The sequence below is a fragment of the Triticum urartu genome, chromosome 1A, assembly GCF_056163025.1.
Source record: "Triticum urartu cultivar PI428250 chromosome 1A, HENAU_Tu73, whole genome shotgun sequence".
NCBI classification, from domain to species: Eukaryota; Viridiplantae; Streptophyta; class Magnoliopsida; order Poales; family Poaceae; genus Triticum; species Triticum urartu.
Genome location: NC_141873.1, coordinates 566,186,255 through 566,198,177, shown reverse-complemented (window position 1 = coordinate 566,198,177; position 11,923 = coordinate 566,186,255). Strand labels below are relative to the sequence as shown.

Here is an 11,923-nt window from a genome sequence, read left to right as displayed (position 1 = left end):
ATGGCATGCTTACGCTTGTAGGTAAGCAGAGGGTACTTCTTTTATCTAAACTTTGTGAAAAAACTATCTTTTGTTCATAAAATGATGATAGATGCTCGTCCAATTGGTATGGATGAAGAAAAACAATCAAGAATTAAACACTTGGTGGCCACAAGACATCTCAAGAAGATAAATCATTGTTGCAATAGAAGTTTTAGTGAACTATATGTAAGAAAAAGCTTTTCCTGGCACAAACCTGTATTGTTTGAACGGCAAAGAGTATACTCAAGTGACAAGGGGTCGGAGACCACCCAGTAGCTCACGGCCGCGTTGACTTGGAGCTGCATTGGAGAGGCGGCAGGAGCTACAAGCTCACCAGTGGGTGTTGCGAGAGGCTATTTCCGTGTGCTATGACTGATGACCTACAATGCTCCAACCAATGTGCGGTGATGTTGGTGTGTGCTGATGTTGCAGCCCGCATGGTGGAATTGTGATGCTGCATAGGCCAACGAGGGAGCTGTGAAGCCTACGCCGGGCGACAGGGATGGTGGGCCAGTGTGCCACGGGATCGTGGCGGTGGCGACCAGGTGTTGCAAACTACAACCACGACGTGCTACAATGGGTGGCGACCACAGTGCTGCGAGGAGGATGGCGACGTGAAGCGCAGAGGGGAGGCATGCAAGGATCCCCCCTTGCCGTGAGGTTGTGCGTAGCAAATGATGGACAAATGGGATGCACTAAGTTAACGAATTGGCGAGCTGATCATGGACGTACATGCATGCATGATCGAATAACTCGGGAGGGGACCGATCGATGCCTCAATTCTTTCGCGCAAGGCAGTAGAGGATCATCTATAGTAAAATGACGTTCAACATATTTGAGGTTCTATTTTTTCTGGAAAAAAACATGTTCAAATATCTGAATGGATCTGATGGTTTGCTTCCTCGGCTTGAGCGTGATCATAATGGGCTTTTTGCCTACCCAGGCCCGCGTGGAGCTTATCGTGGCACAACCCACAACGTCTGTCATTCCCTATTGCCGTCGGCCATGGCTTCCCAGCCGTCATTTAGAGCATCTCCAGCCGTTCGGTCCTTCAGGGCGTCAAGAAAAAAGCCGCCTGGCGGCGAGCCGGCGTTAGATTGGCTCGTGGGGGTGATCTAGCTCCAATCGTCAGCCCACAGGCCGCCTGGGTTCGGCTATGTTTCGTACAAAATATATGCAAACTCCGCGATTTTTGCATAAACACGGCGAACATTTATTGAAACCTAAACTAAGCCTAGCCGTCACCGCCGCCGCGGCCGCCGCCGCCGTCTACATGCCGAGAAGCCTGTAGAAGTGGGTGTAGTCGCCGTCGTCGTCGTCGTCGCACGGCTGGCTTGGGCCGGCGCCATCCCTGCTGCAACCCTGACTAGGGTCGCCGAGGCGCGGTGGCGCGCTGGACGGCCCGGCCTCATCCTCCTCGTCGCTGTCGAGGACGATGAGGCCGCCCTCCTTGCGCCCGCGGCGCCAGGCTTGGAGCTCCGCGTACTGCCGGCGCTGGCGACGGACCTGCTTCCGGACGTAGTCCTCCTTCGCCCACTTGAGGGCGGACTTGTCGTCGGGGTCCGCCATCTCGACGTGCTCCGGCTTCACCGGGAGCAGCCCCGGCTCCAGCTTGGGTCGGACCAGGCGGAAGGAACCACGCGGGGAGGGCCGGGCACCCTCGTTGATGACGAGGGTGTCGCTGCGGATGCGGCGCCCGAGAGGCGTCTCCTCCGGCTCGGGCTTGACGGGGCGGAGCACGGCCGGCGAGCCGGAGCCCGACGACGAGGACGACCCCGGCTACATCCGCCGCAGCGTCCAGGAGCTCCCACGGCGAGAGAAGGACGGCTGCGGCGGGTACTCGAGGCGCGACATGTTGCCGGTCTCGATATGGTCGAGGACAACCTCGAGGGTGTGGCCTGGCACGCCCCACCACTCGCGCCACCCATCGGAGTTGAGGCAGCCGCTCGGGATCACGCTGTTGGTGGAGGCGATCTGCTCCTCGCGGCGACGTTGGAAGTACGTGGTCCAGAGGTGGTAGTTGTCGGCGGCGTAGCACGGTTCGTCCTGCTGCTCCTCCGTTATGGACAAGCGGATGCGGGCGATCTCGGCCAGCCGCGCCGCCCCTTCGGGCACCGGTGGCACCGGGACGCCACCGGCGCTCAGCCTCCACGTCCCCGGCACCCGCATGTCCTGGGGTGTCGGGTACTCGGTCTCGTAGAACAGGCGCGCCTCCGCCTCTTGGAGATGGCGGCGGCCGAAGCTGTTCGCCGCCGCGCCATCGCCTGGGTAGCTCTCGGCCATCTTTCTCGTCGTCGAGAAGAGGGGAGTGTTGCTATCTACGTCGGGAAGGGGGAAAATGAGAGCTGTGGCGTCCACTGGCAGGGAGGTCGCCTTTTATAGCCGTAGCTGGGCGGCGACGGGCTGCATGCCGGGCGACGCGTGGCTGGACGCGTGTGGGGGCGCGTTTACTGCGCCGCCCGTGAGGCATCAATGGAGGCTGACCGGCGCGGCAGCGCGGCAACCTTCGCATTGATTCCCGCGGGAACCGAGGCGGTGAGGGCGACGAAGCGGCGTCTCGCTGACTCGGCGGGCCCATCCGCTTTCGCGCCAAAAAAGCTTGCCCGGCGCCCTCGGGCGCCCCCAGCGTGCCGGGTTCGGTCTGGGTCCGCCGGCGCCGGTTTCGACTCAAACCGGCGAAAAACGAGCTCTTGGAGACACAACTGGACCGATTTTTGAGCGCCGGCGTGAAAAATTCGCCTGAAAAGGACCTGTTGAGGACACCGCTGGAGATGTTCTTATGCCCCAGTGCATTCCATTGCACTACTGGGGAAGACAAATCACCAGTAACAACAAATTTTACAAAGTATGGAACCTGGCCAAGCCAAATCTTACACAAAACTAGTTCCTAGTTTAACACCATACGCATGTATAATTTTTGCGACTCCATTAGAAGTCCGGGGATAAGATGCCAAACATACATCCATAAACACCACATGCAGTTGTATGTTAATATCTTTGAAAATAGCCCCTAATGCTGAAAGATTCTTGTGTTATTCAGTTGCACAGAATCTATTTCTATCATCACTCCGTCATCACTTAGTCACAACCTAGCTCAGTGGTTGTCTTTATGGCATAAAGTATTGCAAAAGCTTCCAAGTGAAGTTCACGCGAGACACGCTTCAAATTACCTGCAAGAGCAGCCATTGCACACCACACACATCTTTAATAATGAAGCCCCACCCTCTAGTATTTCTATTGAAGTTGCTACGGTGGGCAAAAGCCGGCCTAATCCATTTTCATTTTCATAAACCAGAACAAGATACAACACAACGACTACAAGATGTAGCACCTGACACCCACAAGAAGGAACAAGGAAACAAAGAGAACCAAAATGAACTTTGCCTAGCGGTACAAGCCTTGAACCTGGCACCGAACAAAACTGGAACAAACCAAGAAGAGAACGGAGGAGTCTTGTTGGATCAATCGAATGAATACCAGACGTCGAGACAATGGAGAGGAAAAAGTCCACGACCCGCCCAACGATTCCTCTTCAACTTGAAGACCTAGGAGAGTCGCAACGTCGTCAAAGGGCATCCCATCACCAAGGTGACATCGCGAGAACGGAAAACTAATGCCACCGAAGGGCAATGTTCCACCGAAATTAATGAGCACTGCACCTCCTCTTGGTGCCACATCGACCACCCTCACCGAATGACCAAACTTGGGCACTATGCAAAGCAACAAGAACCTATAACATATTCGAATCACGACGTCGAACATCAAGACCTTACCGCCGCCATGAACATCCCTGAGAGGAAGCCCACCATATCTAGAGAGGGAACCAAAACTTAGCCTGTCCTAAATCAGGGAAGCACTTCCACCACCACCACCTACAAAACACATGCCCCCACCGGCCACCCACGAAACCAACCTCCCTCTTCAACCAGCCGCATTGTGATAGCCCTCCACAAGAACTCCACAAATGACGGCACGAAGGAGAAAGTAATGGAAACCAACACCATCATCCGATACAGCAACCACTACTAGGAAAAGGGCTATAGATGATATGGACATTAATGGCGCACCGTGTATGTGGTGCGCCACTGCTATATAGCAGTGGCGTACCAGATACAGGTGCGCCATTTTACGCACCTGGTGTGTGGTGCGCCATTAGTAGTTTTCAAAAAAAATGTTAGTAATGGCGCACCATGAGATAGTGCGCCATTACTAGTTGACATAGTAATGACGCACCACACCCAACGTGCGCCATTAGTAGTTTTGAAAAAAAATTGTTAGTAATGGCGCACCAGTGGACAGTGCGTCATTACTAATTTTAACTAGTAATGGCGCACGCCATTACTAACAATTTTTTTTTATTTTTTTTCAAAACTATTAATGGCGCACCATACATCAGGTGCGCCATTATTAACCCTGGTGCTAAATGCACCCCTCCAGACCGCCTTTTCAGTTTAAAAAAAATAAAAAAATGCTGGAAATACCAAAAAAATAAAAGAAAATAAGTTTTCCATGTGATATGTGATCTAGTTGTTGGGAAAATTTACAAATATGAATTTCGACTTTATTTGCAAAATCTCTCTGGAATTTAGTAAAATAGGCATAACTTTTGCATACGAACTCTGATTAAAAAGCTTTTTATATGAAAAATCATCTACTCAAAAAGTTACATATGAATTGAATCGGGGAAACCCCGTTCAACATATTCAAAAACCTAACAGAACGAAAGATACGGGGCTTTTAAGATCTAGAGGGGGGAAAAATGAAAAAAAATTCAAACTTACTAGTGGCGCACCATTTGCTAGGTGCGCCACTAGTAACAGAAAAAAAATTGGTTTAAAAAAATTGGATTTTTTTTTCAAAATATGATACGTAATATGACCGAGAAGTTTGAAATATTTTTTCAAAATTTCTTCACACTCATGAACATGAACAAAGTCCTAGACATTAACAAGGTTTAATAGGATTGATATAATATATATATGAACAAGTGCATGTGAAGTGAGCTGGTGCTGGGGTTGGATAGAACTGCGAAGTTAAGCGTGTTCGGGCTGGAGTAGTATGAGGATGAGTGACCTTTCGGGAAGTTTGACCACAGAGTGCCATTTGACTTGAGATTAAGCATATTGACACGAGATTAAGCCATAGTGATTCGAGATTAAGAAAAAAACGAAAAAAAATTGAAAAAAAAATTTATGGAAAAAATTTGAAAAAAAATTGTTAATAATGGCGCACTTCTATGTGGTGCGCAATTACTAAGCTAGATAGTAATGACGCACCGTGGGATATACTAATGGCGCACTGTGTGGTGCGCCATTAGTATATATACCAGATACTAATGGCGCACCTGTGAAGCGTCATTAGTAAAATATTCTAATGGCGTGATGCTAGTAGTGCGCCATTAGTAGTCAAAACAGGTGCGCCACTAGCAGGCCTTTTCCTAGTAGTGAACGCCCTATCTAAGGTTTTTACCTGGAGTCTCAAGACATGAGTTGCGGGGTTGCAATAGGCTCCTCGATGGCACCCCCAAGGAGGGAATCAACGTCCACAAAACAAGTCGTCGCCGACATCGACAACATCTCTACCAGATTTTCACCCAGATCTATGCAACCCACCCCACCAGCTCCCAATTCAACCGGCGCCACCAAGAGAATGCCAGAGCAGTCCAGTTCACACAGTCGCAGAAAGTCTGGGAGGACAACACCAAACCATGTCGCACGCGCTGCATGGGAACACACGCATCTTGCAGAACTCGCTGAGGCAAGAGCGCCACCCACCGCCACCTACCTCCACCACCAGAGCCGTACGCGAGCACATTCTTGCCGCCACTTCAGCTACCCGCCAGGGCCAGATCCAGCCCACTCGGACCCCGGGACGATGCCCTGTTTATGCCTCTTTCCACTCCACTAGCTCGCGCTCTCAATCGTAGGGAAAGCACGCAGACTGCGACCACTGCCTACCTTCGCGAGATCCATTGTGTAAAAATGAGAAAATCATACAAAACATGTGGCACCTTTAGTGCTACATACAAACAACTTCATTGCACTATTTGTATCAAGAAAATTTGCTAATATTATCCCAACTTGCCTGTCGTGGCTGCAGTTATTATGAAATTGCCCTACCATCGATGCCCATTTGCCTGCTATTGGTAGTTAGTTGCCTACTATTGCTACTTAGTTTGCTAAGTTTGCATATTATTTACCTACAATATTATGAAGTTTCTTATCATTATTTTTCTAAGTTGCTTACAAAACACTATGAACTTGCCTATCGGTGGTGCTCAGTTGCCTGCCCTTTACAATTTCATTTGCCTATAATACATTAGAAGTTGCCCATCAGTGTTGCTAAGTTGTCTATCTATGAAGTAAGTTGCTTACCACACCAGAAAAGTATTGGATGCAACTTTGAATGATGTTAGGCTATTCACTCATGGCAGGAAACTTAGGGTAGTATCTATTAGGGATTTGTACAAATAGGGTGTGGTCTAACATAGGGGCAATGTACTACGTGTGGGAAATTTAGTTGGAAATGCATAAATAAGCATGTATTTAATTTGCATTTGCATTTTTTTTATGTTTTACCTTTTGAACCGAGCATTGAAATCAAATTTCGTGTTCATTCCTAAGTTCCTTGGGATGATCTCTTCAAAACTAGACTCCATATGAGTATGTTTGACTAAAATTTTCATGAGCAAATTGGACGGCCACATAGGCAACTTTAATGCTGTAGAGAAACAACTTATTATTAGTTTGCCTAGTATGATTGTCTATCAGCGGGGAGTCCTTATAAGTTGGGTTACCATAACTACAAAGTTGAGTAGCTTCAGTTCTAAGTTGCTAACATATCTAGCGAGTATAGAAATTAGTTTTCCGAGATAGACAAATTAGGAATTATGATATGCAAATTTCACACTACACTGGGAAACTTTCATAGTATGGTAGGCAATTAAACTATTACAACTTAGTTTCCAATGTATGTAACTTATCAATCATGGTAAACCAACTTATAAACTACTACAAGCAACACATCTGCATCTTACTTGTGATGCCTACTATGCCTAGTGTACTACTCCTTCAAAGTTAGTACAAAGTCGAGTCACTTATTTTGAAACCGAGGGAGTACTATTTATACCACTACGAACTTACTTACCACAGATGCTCAGTTGCCTACTCTACTATGAAAATTGCCTATCATAATTTCTAATTTGCGTACTACATAAAAACCTATTGCAGTACAAATTAGGATATTATTACAATACTATTGGTTCATAGTAAGCAACTGAGGACAATGTTAGCCAATTGGAGAGTCATAGTGCGATTACTTGACAGTCAAAGTAGTCAACTTAGGAGGGCCTCGGGCTAATTGACGGTTATGGTAAGAGAACAAATAGGAAGTCTGCACATGTAGCACTAAAAGTTTGTCGAAACCTACTCTCATGGGATCTGTTTTGAAGAACTCCTCACGAGAAACCTAGCTACGAAAACGGATTACAATTTCGACGTTCCCTTCAAAAGTTATAGCTTTTCAAAGTTTTACAAAATGAAATTTAATGCATATAAGAGACCTTGATTTACACAGTATGTGAACGTGTTGCATTAAATGTACTTGCTTTGCATCCCCTTTTGCCAACGGGTGGGGCCAAATTACCATGCATTTTTTCCGCATCACGCGATTGACGACTGCAGTGCGTGTCCTCGGCTTTGACAAAAAGTGCAACTGCACTTTTAAGTATTTGGGTAAACTAAATATAGCACAACACAACACAGTTCAACAACAAAAAACAAAATAAACATGCTTGATGTGCTCTATATGCGTAAGCCTGCACACAAGTTCCTAGGCTTAACATTGCCAAATTTACTCAACATAGAAATAGCAATTTCTCGCACAACTTAAGTACCAAATCCTTTATTATGTACGTAAAATATGTTAATGATTCAAAATTAAGTAAACACGATGGAAACTCGAAAGTCATTTGTGGATTTTAGGAGCAACAACTAGAAGCTAATACTGAAATTTATTTCATGAATTCAATGACCCACGCATTGCCGTAGATGTGAATGGTCTTGACACTGGTGAACCCTGCACCCCTTGCAAGCTCCTCGAACTCCCTCTGTTGCCTCTCCTTGCCACCTGGGGTGTGCATGAGCATGATCATGTCACCTAAGAACATCAGCTGCCCCCTGGATGTTGAGTCTGGTTTCAACGGCAAGATGCCTTCCATGACGATGACCTTGCCGTGAGCAGGGAGTGCCTCAAAGCAGTTCCTTAGTAGATTCGTGCAATGCTTGTCAGTCCAGTCATGAAGGATCCACTTTAGGAGGATGGCATCGCCGGAGGGCACCTTCTCGAACATGTCACCCCCGACATGCTCCACACCAGGGAAGGACGGCGCATCAGAGATAACGTGGGGCAAGTCGAAGTTGACCCCCTTGATGTGCGGGTACTTGGAGGTGATGGTGTGGATGGTTGCACCCACACCACCGGCGACATCAACAAGGGTGCCCACACTGTCAAAGCCCATGTAGAACTCAAGGAGCTTCTTGGTGATGATGGTTGAATGGTTCTTCATGGCCTCGTTGAACATGCGGTTAACGTGCATGTTCGTGCTGTTGTACTCGAACAACGTCATCCCGTATGCTCTTTGGAATGGGAGGCCACCATCAAGGACTGCGTCCTTCAAATGATACCTGCAAATTAGTTACGAGCTTCTAGTTTAGTTTACTGATAGTGGAGTATTGGTGGCATGCAGTTGTTCAACTTCCAACTTTACAAGCAAATTCATCAAGAAAAAAACATTTTTTTTCAGTACTTCTAGTTAGTACTTGGACATTGGTCAAAGTTTCAAGTTTTGCATCGACTAATTGGCAGTTGGTGGATAAATCTATAATTGAATAGATACTGTTGGCGCAGGATCACAAGCCAGACTAAACTATCAGAACTAAAGTCGGAAGTCATAACTGCCTGAGAAGGTATATATAACATGTTGATTTAAGAAACTATCTATTATTATATTATTTAAACAAGATGTGAATAAGTCACCACTTATACATAGAGTAAATAATCTGATTCGTTAAAAATATTACAAGCCTATATTATAAACGACTAGGATTCAATTTCTTTTAGAAATTCGGAGCAACCAGGTTCCTATAGCTAGATAGAAGGCAACATAACTGAGCAGTACGGTTGTCAAAAGAAAGAAAAGAAAAGAAAAGCTAGGAGAGCAGCCGAGTACACAAGCTTAATATATTTGCATGCACCAGCAGACATTTCAAATTAGCATTCCATTAATTCTACCGTAGCAAATAGGCAAATATGGCACGTGATACAATGAAATATTATTTTATAGCTAAAGAATACAGGTCTATTTCTAAATTCATAGTAGGTAAAACTATTTTCTGGAAACAACAAGTTAACATAGACGCATATATTACAAACACCACCACACGCGCAAAACTAGATATAACTTTCTAATGACTGGAATCTTGGAGCTTCACGGTTGATGGGATCTAACTCCTATTAGGTAGATAAATATACAAACTCTATATTCACATGATATTTCAAAGGAAAAAGGAAAACGAACACAAAAAATAGCAATTTGATTTTCATGTACTTCATGAACAAAGTACGTAGCAAAATTTCACAAGAGATATTATATAAAACAATGCTGTTTGATCATAAATACACTCCTCCATGCAAATAAGCGAGGATCGCTCACTTACTGGTAATTAACTGTTATATATCAAAATGCGTGAACGTAAAATAGGCAAGCGAATTCGCACATGCATGCATATTCATAAAGAGAAGATACAACGTTGGGATTAATTAAGAAGATGTTTTACAAAAAAAAGTAAGGAACAAATCATGTCAAGTGCATAATAATTTTAGAAAAAAAATTCAAGTGCACAATAAAACATTCTCTTTGTGCCAAGAAAACATAAGACAATGCAAAATAATGGAGAGATAATTAGAAAAGGAGAGTGGTTTTTCAGATCTCGAGTGCCCCTACATCCTCTACGAACAGTAAATTAGAAAAAAAATGAAACTTTGCAACATCAAATATGATCAAACTTTGTAGGTGCTTGCAAGTTTTCAAGCCAAAAAAACATCCGAGGAGATATACACAAGAAAAAGATTTCAATGCTTGATGTTTTGAGCACTTTTAGCACTGAAATCTGAAATTCATGATATTCGAGGAGCTCTACATGATATTTCGTTTTAAAAACTTGCAAGAACATACAAAGTTGGCCATATTTGATGACGCATATATGTGTGTGTGTGTGTGTGTGTGTGTGTGTGTGTGTGTGTGTGTGTGTGTGTGTGTGTGTGTGTGTCAGAAATTCGGAATAAACCCCGGCCTCTGCATCATTGTGATGCATACGTCCATCTTGTATATATATATGTATATATACTAATGTGTCAAAGCTAATTAATATGTGTTTTTCTGAGAGAACAACATTGTATGGAATAGAAACACCATATATTGACATCAACTGAAGTCAAGTATGAGACTTCACTGTTGAGTTTAATAGTTAGTAAAATATTCCATAATTAGTAGAAAGATAGACACCCAAAGGTGAGGAAGAGTGGAAGAGAAAAACAGTCCAAAAGAACAATAGTCTTGAGAAAATAACGATCAAACTCACCAGCCCTCCATATTGACCTTGTCCTGGATCATCAGGACTAGCGCGATAATGGAGACACCGTCCTCGTTGGGGGTGAGCCACTTGCACACTGGTGCGGGGCCGTACCGGCGGGCGAAGAGGCCGTCCTCACCTTCGTCGACCTCACACAACACTACGTTGTACGACGCCAGCAGCCGCAGTATGCGGTCCACCATGGCCGGCGCGTCCGGATTGGCCGCCTTGGATGGCAGCCGCGCAATCACCTCCGAAGGCGACAACATCTCCCCGCCTGCGCTCACCAGGACCTCGAGCATGCCCAGCTCGATGGCGCCCTTGAGCGTCATCGGTAGGATAGATGCAGCGGCAAGTTGCATCGCGTACATGCACGCCTCCTCGTCGCCAGCAGCTGGGCCAGCGACCATTTCCGAGCCCATTATATGTAGCTAACTGAGCTTCGCCCGCTACTGCTGCTGATGTTGCTTCTGGTGGTTGGTGGTTTTCTTAGCTAGTTTAGGAGTATGCTAAGGGTACATATAGGAATAGGAGCAATGCTGGTTGCTCAAGTAGGACAAGTGAATTATCTGTTATCAACAGTTCACCCAAATTGGATCTAGAACAACAGCCTGCCTGACAAATTATGTATTACAGAACGTAGTTGTTGGAGACGGCGAGAGCAATATGGTACTTCTTTAGAAAGGCTTTTTGGTAATGGCTTTTGCGAGTGTTTGTTAAGTAAATATGTAGTCACCGGCTGCAAATAGTTGAACCAGTGATTATGACGCGATGTAAAACTAATCAAATATTTTTACTCAGCAGTTCATCAAATTTCGACACGTGACTATGTTATAGACGTACTCTCTCCGTCCCTAAGGGCATCTTCAGCCGCGCCCCCAGGAAGGCCTCCCCAGGCGATTTTTTCGCGCCGGCGTCAAAAAAACGGCTCAGTCGCGCACCCAGGAGTCCGATTTTCGCCGGCCTGGGCCGAAAACAGCGCCGGCGGACCCAGGCCGAACCCGGCGCGCTGGGGGGCGCCCGAGGGCGCCGGGGCGAACTGTTTTGGCGCGAAACAGCCGTGGGCCCGCCGCGTCAGCGACACGGCGCCTCGTCTTCCCTCAACGGCCTCGGTTCCCGCGGGGAATCAATGCCAAGGCTGCCGCCGGTCAGCCTTACCATTGATTCCTCACGGGCGGCGCGTCACGGGACGGCGCGCCGACGCCTCCCCTCCCTCACACGCGTACACACGGGTGCGGCGCGGCTATATAGCCGGTGGCCTGCACTCGCCT

The 11,923-nt window shown here is 46.5% G+C and overlaps 1 protein-coding gene and 1 pseudogene across 1 annotated transcript; one reads left to right on the top strand and one right to left on the bottom strand.

Annotated features, from left to right (window-relative positions):
• The first annotated feature begins 1,026 nt into the window (after positions 1-1,026).
• On the top strand, positions 1,027-1,773 carry LOC147992823 (uncharacterized; annotated as a pseudogene).
• A 6,259-nt stretch (positions 1,774-8,032) lies between these two features.
• Positions 8,033-11,114, bottom strand: LOC125539348 (tricetin 3',4',5'-O-trimethyltransferase-like). Its single transcript, XM_048702792.2, has 2 exons — positions 10,662-11,114; positions 8,033-8,705 (listed from the first exon to the last, which is right to left on the bottom strand). The coding sequence occupies exons 1-2, from the start codon at positions 11,072-11,074 to the stop codon at positions 8,033-8,035; spliced, it is 1,086 nt and encodes a 361-aa protein (XP_048558749.2). The 5' UTR covers positions 11,075-11,114.
• Between the last annotated feature and the right edge of the window lie 809 nt (positions 11,115-11,923).

Excerpts from the sequence above, each read along its gene's own strand:
- LOC125539348 (XM_048702792.2), bottom strand. The coding sequence starts at position 11,074 with ATGGGCTCGGAAATGGTCGCTGGCCCAGCTGCTGGCGACGAGGAGGCG. Across the intron at positions 8,706-10,661 it reads AAGGTCAATATGGAGGGCTG|GTATCATTTGAAGGACGCAG; the intron begins GTGAGTTTGATC and ends ACTAATTTGCAG.